This window comes from Dromiciops gliroides, chromosome 1 (genome assembly GCF_019393635.1).
Source record: "Dromiciops gliroides isolate mDroGli1 chromosome 1, mDroGli1.pri, whole genome shotgun sequence".
NCBI classification, from domain to species: domain Eukaryota; kingdom Metazoa; phylum Chordata; class Mammalia; order Microbiotheria; family Microbiotheriidae; genus Dromiciops; species Dromiciops gliroides.
This window is the reverse complement of record NC_057861.1, coordinates 85765862-85780620: the sequence shown is the minus strand read 5'-3', so window position 1 is coordinate 85780620 and position 14759 is coordinate 85765862. Positions and strand designations below refer to the sequence as shown.

The 14759-nt window shown below is 37.9% G+C and overlaps 1 protein-coding gene across 17 annotated transcripts in view; it reads right to left on the bottom strand.

Annotated features, from left to right (window-relative positions):
* PTK2 (protein tyrosine kinase 2) overlaps nt 1–14759 on the bottom strand; it is a 428530-nt gene that overhangs the window by 270397 nt on the left and 143374 nt on the right. For all 17 annotated transcript variants that reach the window (XM_043978984.1, XM_043978985.1, XM_043979000.1 and 14 more), the window contains one exon: nt 6561–6787. In XM_043978984.1, coding sequence (XP_043834919.1) covers nt 6561–6787 — 227 coding nt within the window. The remainder of the gene's footprint in view (nt 1–6560; nt 6788–14759) is intronic.

Here is a 14759-nt window from a genome sequence, read left to right as displayed (position 1 = left end):
TCAAGAGAATTATAAGATGGGGAAAGGGGGAATCTTTAGAAATCATTTACACCACCAACTGTTCACTGCTTCTATACCATTTTTTACGACAAAATAATAATTTTCAAATTGAAGGAGAGATGAAAACAAAAAAGTGATACCAAATTCTTAAGTTTCTTTTTGAGGACTAAGTATACATTCTAGGTTTCTTCTGGAAACATTCATTCACATGTGTAATAGAAGAGAGGAAAAAGAATAAATGAGTCATGATAACACTTGACAGGCCATCACATCTCCAGAAGCCAGCAAATGCTCTGATTAACCATATTAATTCCTGATACCAAATCCATATCCCTCTTCTTCCTGGTATTAGTACAAGAACTCCCCACAGCAGAAACAACACAGTAAGGAAATGGAGTTAGAAGACTAGGCTTCAAATCACAAGTATGACATGTCCTATGCAACCCTTAGCAAATCTCTAACTCTATGCCTCCATCTCCTCACCTTTAAAATGAGAATAATAATTCACCATGTACTTCACAGGGTTCCAAATCGCGTGAGCACTAGAAAGGCTTTTAGAGAACACCCAGTCCAACCCCTACATTGGATAGCCAAGGAAGCAGAGGTCAAAAGAGGTCAAACAACTTGACAACAATTACACAAAGAGCAGATCTTGAATCTAAGCCCAAGTCCTCTGGAGGAAAATCCAATTCTTTTTTCACTGCACTAAATATCATGAAAAGTACTTATTTTGCTCAAGTCATCAAGGATCATCTAAATTGTTTATGAGGCGATCAGGGGGACTTTGAGGGGGATCTGTACATTGCAATGTGCTGTTAATTGCAAAACAAGATGAGCTGGGATGGATAGTGAAGGCCATGTGGGCTTTGGCTATACTTCAATACTAAGCTTTTTCACTTGGATGGATCTGTGGTCTCATCAACAGTAACACAGCTTCTGGCCACTGAAGACAATGACAAATCAACACCTCTCCGTACTGTGTATTTCTTATTCATGTCCTTCCATAAATTCTACATAGAAAATCTACCCGTGAAGTTGAAGTTCTTTCACTGAGGTTTTACATTTTCAATGGTACAAAGGTAAACACTTTCTCCTTTCCGAGTGCCATATAAGCACATGGTGGCAGCTGGTGATGCAGTAGAGAGTGCACTGGGCACATCTCTCTGAGTTCAAATCCAGCCTCAGATACTTACCAGCAGTGTAACCCTGGGGAAGTCACTTAACCTATGTCTGTTTCAGTTCCCTCAGCTATGAAATGGGGATAATAACAACAGCACCTAACTCTCAATGTTATGGTAAGGATGAAATGGGCTAAAATTTGTAAAAAGTGCTTAGCACTGAGCAATGATTATTTCTCTCTCGTATTTAATAACTAATTATTGTATTAGGACCAAGGTTTTTCCCCCTTTCTACTTCCTTATCTAGAAATCAACCAGTGTGGGAAATCTTTCTAAAATATATGCCCAGCCAGGATGGCTGGGATCTCATTAGAGACAGTAAAAGAAATACTAAGTTTGGGCTAATTGGTGCATTACTGGTCATGGTGTTTGATCAGAAAGGTTTGGGGAAATGTGGATCCTCCTTTTTGTCAGGTAATATGAAAATTGATGTCTTTTTGACCAAAATTTGGGTGGTCCAAGTCATATACCTGAAGACCCCCATATTAATAACCCACCCTCTCACTGTAATACTAATTTTCTCATTAGGTGTTAACCAGAGTTGACTGACACCTTCAGGAACACCTACTCTTTAAAGGGCATATAAACTGTGAGTCCACCACTGAGGGATCATTGGTCTAAGAAGGAGATGGCCAAATGACCAGCCTTTCATTAATAAACATGCTTGCCTTATTAATAAAAATTATTAAATTACCCAGAAGCTATGTCTCTCCAACCATTTCTAAATGCCACAGCACAGTGCCTGGCACGTGGTAAGAACTATAAAAATGCTTTATCCCCTTTCCCTTCTTGGATGAATAAACATCACTGAGAAAGAGAGGTTTCCCCCCCCCATTTCTATAGCTGTAATTATCATTCAATACAGAACTGAGAGCAATGCTTCATCTGGGACTTTGGTATAGTTTCTTTTCCAAAAATATCTTAAGCATCTTTTGTTTTCTTAAGTCATTCTATTCGATTTGTAGTGAGTGACAGCCAAGATTTTTTTCCATGTTTATCGACATGGCCATTTGTTAAGAGACAGTCAAAAAGTAAAATGATTTGTTTTGTTTGACATTTTTTAAAAAGGTAAAAAATCCTCTTTTAAATATAAATGTGTAAATCAAATAATGGTGGTTTTTAGGTTTTATGCAACACGTTTTTGTTTTTTTTCTTTTTTATATAAATCAAGGATTAATGAGCTAGAGTTCCAATAGGGAGGAGTTAAATATATAATATTAAAGGAGGCCTATAACAGTTAATAAAATGGCAGGTATTTATTAAGTGCCTACTATGCATCAGGGACTATGCTAAGCACTGGGGATACAAAGAAAGGCAAAAGAGACTCCCTGACCTCAAGGTGCTCCTAGTCTAATGGGGGAGACAATAAAAAGTCAAATACAGGATAAAATGGAGATAATCAACAGAGGAAAGAAACTAGTATTAAGGGGGATCAGGAAAGGCTTTACCACAGAAGATGGGATTGTAGCTGGAACTTGAAGCTAGGCAGAGATGAAGAGGGAGAGTATTTCAGGCATAGGGAACAGCCCATGAAAATGCTCAGAATCTGAAGATGGAATGTTTTAGGTGAGGAACAGCCAAGAAGTTAGTGTCTCTGTATTACACAATATATAGTGGAGACTAAAAATAAGAAAGAAAAGGTAGGAAGGTGGCAGGTTTTAAAGGGCTTTAAAAGCCAAAATGAGGATGTTATATTCAATACTGGAGGTAATAGGAAGCCACTGGAGTCTATTGATGTGGTCAGACTTTCATTCAAGGAAGATCACTTTGACAGCTGAGTGGAGGATGGCCTGGAGTGGTGAGAGATTTGAGGCAGGAAGATTAACCAAAAAATGACTGCACCAATCCAAGTATAACGTGCTGAGGGCCCGAGGCAGGGGGGTTCCAGTATCAGAAAAAAGATGTGGGGCATAGATGAGAAATAATGCAAAGGTAAAAATAACAGGAACTGGCAACTGATTGGATACAAGAGCATGTGACTGGATACAAGAGTGAGAATTCAGGCATGATAGGTTGTAAGCCTGGTGACTGGTAGGACTATGACACCCTCAACAGTAAAAGGGAAGTAAAGAACAGGTGAGGGATTGGAGGAGAAAGGTAATCAGTTTTTAGACATATTGAGTTTAAGATTTCTATATGACACTCTGTTTAAGATATCATAACTTTTATGATTTAATTGAAAATAAAGGAAAGTAAAACTTTTTTGGTTGTCCTGCTATATAATTCTATATTTATATCACATGAAAATCATGATTGTAGAATTGCAAGATGAATTGTTTTACCCACAAGTTGGGAGAAAATACTACTGAAGATAAATATTATAATATAGATACCAATTTATTAATACCTTATTTATATTAAACATATATTAAATTGATAAGACTTTTTCTATTATATTCATAACATATTGTAACGATTGGAATGACGCCACCTGCTGGAGACTTACTGTAGAAGAGTTCTGCCCATGAAGCGAAGGTCTTTGAGGGCAAGACCAGGAGTCTTTTCTTTGGCGTCAGGAAGTGACGCGGGCTAGTGGGAGGAGGAAGGAAGAGACTGGCGCTCAGTCTCGCGCTCTTTCCTTTAGACTCTGGTGGAGAGCAGAGCTAGAAATGTGCTCTCCCTTTAATAGATAGGAATCTAGGCCTTTCTCTCTCTTTACCAAATTCTTATTATCCTTAATAAATGCTTAAAAGTCTAACTCTTGCTAAAGCTTATAATTTATTGGCGACCACTCATTAGATATTTTAGACAGTTTAGCTAGAATTTTAGCCCTTAACAATATCAAAATATTTGTTAAATCTTTAAAAATCACAAAGCTTACTGTTTTATAGTAGGTCCAATGAAATTGACATATTTTTTTTCTAGATGGCAAAGAAGTGTTTCACACGTAAATACTAGCTATGAAAAATACAAAAATCAAATTAAACATTACCTCATAACACAAAAGCCTTAAGTATCAAGGAGATACTCTCTATTTTACCTAGAGTTAAGAATGAAAAAGACCAGAAGATGGAAAGGACCTGACAGTCTAGGAGCACAGAGATGAGATAAATCAGGTTTATGAAGATCTAAAGAAAGATCAAGATGATCAAGCACCATTCTTCTCCCCCCGCCCCCCTCCAGTTACTTTCTATTACTATATCTTGTCGTGTATGGGCAATTTCTGAACAGATTTCGTAGTCTTTCTCCCATCTTCAAAAGATTAATATTATATATGTGTATATGTACAATAATTTAAGGTATTTCTTTTCTTTCTATATGACAAGCAAGACTGCCTGGGATAGATATCTGACTATGAAGTTATAAATACCTGGGTGAAAGTCTTGCCTCTGATATAGACTGGCTGCCTTGGTAAAGACACTCAATGCTCTAAGTTAGTGGTGTCAAACTCCAATAGAAAGAGGATCCCTGAGGGCTGAATAGTGACTTAGAAAACCACATATTGGGGCAGCTAGGTGGTACAGTGGATAGAGCACCAGCCCTGGATTCAGGAGGACCTGAGTTCAAATCCAGCCTCAGACGCTTGGCACTTACTAGCTAAGCAACCCTGGGCAAGTCACTTAACCCCAACTGCCTCACCAAAAGAGAGAGAGAGAGAAGAAAACCACATATTAACATTATATATGTTCTATGGTATTTTTATTTAGCTTGTTAACTATTTCCCAATTACATTTTAATCTGGTTGGGTCCTCTGTGACAGGGCTCCTCTTGTGTTTGCTCTAGGCAACTTTTCAAGACATGAAATAGTAGAATAAATGCCAAGGTGCGTTGGAAGAGGCACTTTCTTCACCTGTAAGTTCCTTACATCATTGTAATGATAGGGCTGGTCCCTAGCCCCTTCCCTTTTATACAATAAAAAAGGAACAGGGTATCAATATCTTTGTTAGGGCAATACACAATTTAATGTCTTTATTTTTCTTCTTAAAATGTTACAATGCTGGGAAACAATTTTTATAGCAAGTGTTTCTGATAAAGGCCTCATTTCTCAAATAGTATAGAAAACGGAGTCAAATTTACAAGAATACAAGTCAATCCTTAATTTATAAATGGTCAAAGGATATGAACAGGCAGTTTTTAGATGAAGAAATCATAGCTATCGGGGAAGCTAGGTGGCACAGTGGATAGAGCACTGGCCCTGGAGTCATGAGTACCTGAGTTCAAATCTGGCCTCAGATACTTAACACTTACTAGCTGTGTGACCCTGGGCAAGTCACTTAACCCCAACTGCCTCACTAAAAATAAATAAATAAATAAAACTTTAAAAAAAGAAATTATAGCTATCTACAATCATATGAAAAAATACTCCAAATCAGTCCTGATTAGAGAAATGCAAAACAAAACAAGTCTAAGGTAGTACCTCACATGTATCAGATTAGCTAATATGACAGAAAAGGAAAATGATAAATGTTGGAAATGTGGGGAAAATTGGAACACTAATGGATTGCTAGTGGAGTTGCAGACTGATCCATCCATCCTGGAGAGCAATATGGAACTATGTCCAAAGGGCAATCAAACTATGAATACTCTGATTCAGCAATACCACTGCTAAGTCTGTATCCCAAAGAGATTATAAAAAAGGGGAAAGGACGTACATGGTCAAAAGTATTTATAGCAGTTCTTTTTGTGGTGGCAAAGAACTGGAAACTGAGGGGATGCCCGTCAACTAGGGAATGGCTGAACAAGTTGTGGTATAGGAATACAATGGAATGCTATTGTGCTATAAGTAATGAGTAGACTCATTTCAGAAAAACCTGGAAAGACTTATATGAACTGATGCTGAGTGAAGTGAGCAGAAACAGAAGAATATTGTACACAATAACAGCAACACTGTGAGTTGATCAACCATGATAGACTTAGCAGCAATACAATGATCGAAGACAGTTCCAAAAGACTCATGATGGAAAATGCTCTCCACATCCAGAGAAAGAACAGAGGGAGTCTGAATGCAGACTGAAGCATAAAATTTTCACTTTCTTTGTTTTTACCCCATTTTTTCCTTTTGTTCTGTTTCTTCTTTCGCAATATGACTAAGGGGAAATATGTTTAACGTTACTGCAATTGTATAACCTATATAGGATTGTTTGCTGTCTTGGGGAAAGGGGAGGGGAGAGTGGGAAGGAGAAAAATTTGGAACTCAAAATCTTATAAAAAATAAATGTTGAAAACTATCTTCACATGTAAGTGGAAAAAATAAAATATATCTAATTTGTTAAATGTTATATACTTTAAGTCTCTGTCTTACATACCCATCACACATCATGCACACTATGTGTTATATGGAATTTTAACATTTATTTGCAGTTTGTCACTTCAAATTAAAATTATTTTGCTTTGATTTTTTTAGCATTACATTCATTTTATCTGATGGAAAATTTTACTTACCCTGACGTCAGTGGCATCTCCATGCCTGATAATACTGGCCCATGTGGTTGGCTCACTACTATTTTCAAAATAATGAAAGACTTTTAATACTCGCTCCATTGCCCCAGGAGAACGCTCCATCCCCGTACTGAGGTGTGTCTTTGTACTTGAACTTGGGGCGTGATTCAAGTTTGGGTCAAGGTAAGCAGCTGCCATGGTTTTGCTAGATGCTAGGTATCTGTCATATTCTGCAGAAAGGGGAAATGAAAGAATACATAAATTCTAGGGCATTATGATTAAAATCCAATCATTTAATTCAAATTCATATCCAAGTACATATATAAAATCTGTTTCAATGACTTCATTTTCTATTTTTTTCTTAGAACCAAAAAGGTGTCAATAGTATTGATAGGGGAGGGTAATAGAAATTAACATTTTTTTTAATTTCTAAAGGAAATTACTATAAGCAAAATCTTTTATCTAATTGATATAGGAAAGACTGGCTCTTGGCCAGGGGGACAGGGCTAGGGCCATGGATGGAATGTCCCTAACATGGGCTGCTAACAATAATTTGCCTAAAGTCGTACACATTCAACCAAAACAACTCGAGATTCAAAGTGATAGGGGAGGGAAAAGAAAACCTCTTACATTAAGTCCAAGATTTGATATCTTTAGGAGCAATCACGGTTCATGAAGAAGACTGGCAATAATAAGTTTACCCAGAAAAATGCAAGAAAGGAGTCAGAAACTAAACTCCACCACAACAAATGTATATGCAGAACTATATAAAGTAGAGGTAAAAAAGGTAAACTGAAGATCCTCATGCAAAGAGGGGGAAAAATGAACTTCACGAGCCTCACTGAGAATTAGTGGGATACACCCCATGACTAAAAAATGGCTTTGAATAGAACACCTAAAAATAAGAGTAAGAAAGGTGAGAAGTTGGGCAGCTAGATGGTGCAGTGGATAGAGCACTGGCCCTGGAGTCAGGAGAACCTGAGCTCAAATCTGGCCTCAGACACTTAACACTTACTAGCTGTGTGACCCTGGGCAAGTCACTTAACCCCAACTGCCTCACTAAAAAGAAAGGTGAGAAGTAGGAACTGAATAGGATTAATTCAGATCCCTTTATGATCTTGATTTGGTCTACCTTTCAGGCTTTCATGTACAATCAAACTTGCCTATTTGCTGTTCTTCTCCCACATTAGTGTTTTTGACTAGGCTCAATCACAAGCTTGCTTCTAATGCCAAAAATGAATTACTCCCATCTGTCTCCTTTGCTCCTGTTTAGGTGCTATGATTGGGTCTGCTAAAAGTTCATATTACATAATCTCAATAGGCCCTACTCCAGCGAGGCAAACATTTTTTTACTCCCTAATAAACAATCTGCTATCCCATGCTCCATAACAACTATTGTAAACCTTTTCTTCTTTCTTTATGCTTCCCACAAAAGCCCATTCTCTTGTACTCTCTTAACTGAAGACTTCACTCTGAGAGCTAACCCTTTCTCCCCCTTCTCATTTCATATAACTCAGATGTTTTCCCCATACTATCTCTTCCTTCATAGTCTCACATGAAGTGGGTTCTTTCTCCTTACAGAAGTCAACTCTTCTCTATTCACCCTTGATCCTTATTCCCTTTAGACTTCTCCACAGATTTTCTCCATTATCATTCCCACAGTCTCTCTTCAATCTTTCCCATCTACTGGCTCTTTCTCAGACAAACACACCAATGTCTCCTCTAATCTTAAAAAGGATTTTATTTGATATGATCACCCTCAACAGCTAGGGTCCTTTATCATTCTCTCCCTTCATGGATAGACTTCTTGAGAAAGAAGTTTAGACACTCTAAGTGCCTCCACTCCCTCCCCTCTCATTCTCTTTTAAACCTCGACAATCTGGCTTCCAACCTTATCATTCAACTGAAACAGGTCTTTCCAAAGATGTATGAATGACATTATAACTGACTTTAGAAAAGGCCTTCGTTCTCAATCCTCAGCATTCTTGTAGCATTTGAAGCTGGTGAACAACTTTCCTCCTGGCTACTCCTTCCTTCTTGTTTTTTAGTGCTCTGCTCTCCCTTGATATTCCTGTTAAGCAACTTCTTATGTGTCTTTTGCTGATCCTTCATGCATGTCATGCCCATGAACTGTGGGGATCCCCTTAAAGTTCTATGCTTAGCATATATTATATTTCACAATATCATTAGCTTGAAAATCTCATTAACTCTCTTGGGATCAATTATTATGTCTAAGCAGATGATTACCATTTTTATAAATCCAGCCCTGGCCTCTCTCTGAGCTATGGTCCCACACCATCAGAAAGAAGCCTTTCGGAGACTTGGAAATGGAAAACCATCTGCTAAATGGTAAAAAACACTTATCATCCCTATTTGTCAAAAAGAAACTCAGAAAAATTGAATAAATTAATATATGTTCTCTATTTTCCACTTCAGTACATCCTCCACTCAAATAGCTAAATTGACCTTTGTTAAACACAGGTCTGACCGCGTCACTCTCCCCAATTCAACAGACTTGAATTGTTTCCTATCACTGACAAGACTAAATAGAAAATCCCCCGTTTGGCTTTTAAAGCCTTTTATAACTAGCATCTTCTGTCCTTTCCAGTCTTCTTATACCTCATACCTCCTTCACCTGTTGTTAGGCCTTCATTTTTAAGAGCACCAATGACATCACTTGCTTGTGAAATGGATTTAACTGAGGCAAAGTTGCAAATTTGTCAGCCTCTCTTGCAGAGTCACAGAAGTCCAACAACGAGACAAAAGTCAAGATAACTGGCAATGGCTTGTGAGGTAGTGGATGACTTCTAGGTCTGACCAAGCTCTAAGTGCTCCACGGCACCGACTTCAGTGGCCTTCCTCACTGTCGGAACAGATCGTTCTCATCCACCCGTTCCATAAAGGGGAGTCTTCACATGGAGTGGACATATCTCCAATTTACCAACAGTTTTGAAGCCTGTAAGTTACCCTCAACCTGGTTTAGCCCATCTCTAGAGATGATTTTTACCAGGGCACGTTCGATAAACATGCTACAGCTTCTGAGAGCCACAGATGAAAGTTAGGTGACAAGTGAATACCTAAGGTAGATGACCATCCCTGAAAAGGCCTTGGCAAGCCCTCATACCAGAGATGCTAGTCCTACCTAAACATCCCATACACTTCCCCCCACCCCCATCCTCTATCTATGCTGCAACACTAGCTTCCTTCCTTGTTCCCTGCACAAGATACTCCAAAAATCTCCTAGTTCTATGCATTTTCACAGATGTCCCCAATTCCTGGAATTCTCCCCACAACAGTCATCAACTCCTGGCTTCCTTCACGTCCCAGTGAAAATCACAGCTTTCCTGATCTCCCCCAATGATCATACCTGCCCTCTGTTAATTATTTCTAATTCATCATACATACATATATATGTATATACATAAACACACAACACATATATGTATATGTGTGTATATACATACACATATATATCTTGTTTGTACATACTTTTTTTCATACTGCTTCTACCATTAGACTGTGAGCCTTGAGAGCAAGGACTTTTTTTTTTTTTTTGGTGCTTCTTTCATTGCAGGCTCTTAATAAATGCTTCTTGACTTATTTTCAAAAGGGTTCAAAAATTTCCATTAGACAAGAAAGCACATTTCTGCCGTTAATAAGCACTAAATAAGTTAGTTACTCTATATGACCATGTAATACAACAGTATTTAAATCTTCCTAGATGGATTCTAGGCCTGGACTCAAGAAAATTATTGAAAAGATAAGACATTTGTGAAAATTCTTAGTGATTTAACTACAGCTCAGGGTGAAAAAACAATCTAATAAACTAACCTAAATGGTGTATTATTAAAAGAAAAGGAAGCAAAAATCATCCATGAGAAAGGTTTCACCACAATAATAATGACTAGCCCTACTACTACTATTTTTTTTGGGGGGGGGGGAGGCAATTGGGGTTAAGTGACTTGCCCAGGGTCAAACAGCTAGTAAGTGTCAAGTGTCTGAGGCCGAATTTGAACTCAGGTACTCCTGAATCCACGGCCAGTGCTCTATCCACTGCGCCACCTAGCTGCCCCTACTACTATTATTTCTTTTTTTGTTTTGTTTTGTTTTTTTTTTGCAGGGCAATGAGGGTTAAGCGACTTGCCCAGGGTCACACAGCTAGTTAAGTGTCAAGTGTCAGAGGCTGGATTTGAACTCAGTTCCTCCTGAATCCAAGGCCAGTGCTTTATCCACTGCGCCACCTAGCTGCCCCGACTACTATTATTTCTAAAGTATTACTTTAAGGTTTGTCAAGTAATTAAGCTTAAGATAATTAAGGTTCTATAGCATTATAAGATTTGCCAAATTTATTAAAAGCATCATGCCACTTGACATAATGTCCATAATAAAACATATAGTGTGCTACTGTTATTAGCCATATAGATACAGAGGGGGAAAAGAGAAGCTGCAAGAGGGGGGTAAGCAACTTCCCAGGACCAGTCAGCTAAGTAAGCACTGGGGGATAGATCTGAACACGTGTTCCTGACTCCATGTGTAGAACTTCATTCATTATACCACATTGCCTCAACTAGAAAAAGAAGTCATGATCACAAAGAGCCAGTATAGTTCATAAAGAACAAGTCATGCTCAATTCCAAAGCATCCATGATGAAAAACACTATCCATTTCCAAAGAGAAAGAACAATCTGATGAACTTTGAATATAAATTAAAGTATGCTACTTTTACTTTCTTTATTTTTCTTGGTTTTGGTGTATATGTTTTCCTTTGCAACATGGCTAACATGGAAATAGGTTTTGCATGACTTCACATATATAATCAATATCATATTGCTTGGCTTCTCAATGAGAGGGGGAGGGCCACTCAAAATTTTTCAAAATGAGTGTTAAAAATGTTTTGCATGCAATTGCAAAATATTTAATGCAATAAATCAAAATATATTTTAAAAAGAACAAGTCATGCTATATTCTATTTCCTTTTGAATAGGGTCACTGCACTGGCACATTAGGGGAATTGAGTGGTTATAGCTTTGCTAGGTAAATTATAGAGAAATTAACTAAGCCTCTCGTATCAGTCTTTGAGAAGATATGGAATGGTGTGGAAGAGGCAATGGAACTGCTGAATGACCACAGTCAAATAGTAGTCAGAAACAATTCAATGTCAACCCAGAAAAGCTCCAAAAGGTAGTGCCTTAGGGATATAGGTATGTTCTGTTCAATTTTTTATCAATGATTTATTAACAAATACAGCATCATTTATCAAATTCATACGTGATGATATGATAATGAGAGAGAAAGAACCAAAACAAAGGCTTTCAGTTTGGAGTCAAAAAAGATTCTGGTAAGACAGAACACTAGACAAAAACAAATGGCACCTATAGGAACAAATGTAAAGTCTTATACTTGTATTTAAAATATCAACTTCACAAAAACAAGATGGAGAAGTTAAGGGTGGAAAGAAGTCTATGTAAAAATTATCTGGACATTTTAATTGACCTAAAAGCCACTCTGATAGGGATGAGGACAGAGACCAGCCCAGTGATTTCACTGATATGCGGTACTCCTGGATAAGGAGTACCTTGTGTTCAACTCATTGTCTTAAAGAGTTATTTAAGGCAGCAAAAGGCTGAATGAACTTCTAAGAGTTGACAAAACCACAGTGTTAAAGGTAGGATTTGAATCCAAGGTCTTCCTGACTCTGAGACCAGCTCTCTAGACAAGATACCACATACTGACCAAAAGCAAAAGCAAACTAAAGCTGTAACAAGTTATGTTGTGTCAAAGACTAAGGAAAAGATAGTCTTGCTTTACTACTCTTCCTGATAAGAATAAGTGTGGATACCATGATCATTTTGGGGTACCCCATTTTAGAGAGGACACTGTCAAAATAGAGGAAATAAAGGGCAGGGCAACTAAGGTAGTTAAGGGCCTCTAGATCATGCCAAATGTGGACCAGTTGGAGGGAAAAGAGATGCTTTGCTTGGAAAGAAGAGTTTAGGGTCGATCACAAAGAAGGATTATGTCTCTGCTAAATGACTACAAAGAGCAAAACTACAAGCAATGAGTAGGAGCTGAAGAGATACAGATTTAGTCTATGAACAGAACTGTACAAAAATAAAATGTATTGCTTTGGGAATTTCCTGTTCACTAGACTTTAGGTCAAGACTGGATGACCACCTGTTGTGTATATGTTTAGGTACAGGTTGAAGTAGATTAGCTGTGAGGGTCGTTCCAACTCCAACCTTATGTAATTCTGTATTCATATAAAATGAGTTTTTAAAAACTCATATATAAAGCATTTATATAAAATGAGCTGTCAAAAAACTTCAAGTCTATTTATTATCTTATTTTCTCTTTAAGATAACCTGATTGGGGGCAGCTAGGTGGCGCAGTGGATAAAGCACCAGTCCTGGATTCAGGAGTACCTGAGTTCAAATCCAGCCTCAGACACTTGACACGTACTAGCTGTTTGACCCTGGGCAAGTCACTTAACCCTCATTGCCCTGTAAAAAAAAAAAAAAGAAAAAAAAGATAACCTGATCAACCAAAAATACCAGTATCTAATCCAGTGGACATTACTTCATGATTTCATTCATCTGTGTATTCTATCCTACTGACAAATAAGATAGTAACTCTTCTAAACCTTAGGACATGGTCTTCATATGTTATAGCTGAAAAATGTCATCTTTTGTGATGAACATCTCTGACATTAGTGTCCTAATCCTTGGATGACAAAGAGTCTATAACTGTGCCTATATTCAAAGTCTTTTCACTTTAGATAGGACCAAAGATTATTACTGCTGGCACAGACATTCAGAACCCAAGATTATACAGCAAAATAAAGTCTCAAGGTAGAACTCAAGGGTTGCAATAACTGGGTCATACTGGGAAGTTCAGATAGACCAAGGAATATTCTTTTCCATTATATGCCATACGAACATGAATTTGACTAATGAGCCTAACATTCACGAATGTAGATCTGAGGCCCACAGTAACTATAATATACTCAAAAGCAGTAAACTGGTTATCATATTTTTCAGGGCCTGGTCATTCAAAACTACAATCAGAAAATTTAGATGTGAATCAGATTTAAAAGGAGGAAGATAGACCAGATAACTTCTAAGGACTTTCCAACTCTGATATTCAATTACTGATGAAACAGTTTCCAATTCTAATGCTTTCACAAAAGAAAAACAAATCTAATCTTTCTTCTACTCTGTTTTTTTATTTTTTGTTTTTTTTTTTATTTTTGTTTTAAGGGCAATGGGGGTTAAGTGACTTGCCCAGGGTCACACAGCTAGTAAGTGTCAAGTGTCTGAGGCCGGATTTGAACTCAGGTACTCCTGAATCCAGGGCCGGTGCTTTATCCACTGCGCCACCTGGCTGCCCCTTTCTTCTACTCTGGCCTCAGACACTTACTAGATGAGTGACCCTGGTCAAGTCATTTAACTGTTTGCCTCAGTTTCCTCATCTGTAAAATGAGCTGGAGATGGAAATGGCAAACCACTCCAGTATCTTTTGCCAAGAAAACCCCCAAAGGGGTCATGAAGACTTGGACATAACTGAAAATAACTACACAACAACAAAAATTGTTCTACAACAACTTCTACTGTAACTTCTGGCCTCTCTGTATCTGCTCAAGTTACAAGAAGAAGATAATTTTCACTAATCTAATTCTTCAGAAACAATTCCATTCTTTCTATTACACTTATGTGACAGAGCCACTCCAATGCTCAAAAACCTTCAGTGACTCCTCACTGTGGACCTATTACATTCCAAAGCCCCCCCACCTTTTTTTGGTCTCCAGTCTGGCTACAATTTCCCCTTTTCAGTCTATTCTCATGATACAATTAATTCCTCACCGAATCTAGACTCATGTCAAATTGAATACTAACTTGCACCTTCTCCAAACATACTTCATGTGAATTTCACACTTCCGTGTCTTAGCTCACAATGTTACTCAATGTCATAAATTGGCAGGGCTGGATAAGCCCTTACAGACCACATAGTCCAAACCCCTCATTTGTATATGGAACTTGAGCCCTAGAGAAGGTGTTTTGTTCAAGACTCAAGTTAAAGAACAGAACCAGGATGGGAATCCAGGTCTTCTGGTGTAAAATTAGGTTCTCTTTTTATTCCACTGGATTACTTATACCTGGAATGTTTTTCAGGCCCCCATTTTCTGGCTGTGAATATTCCTGAAGTC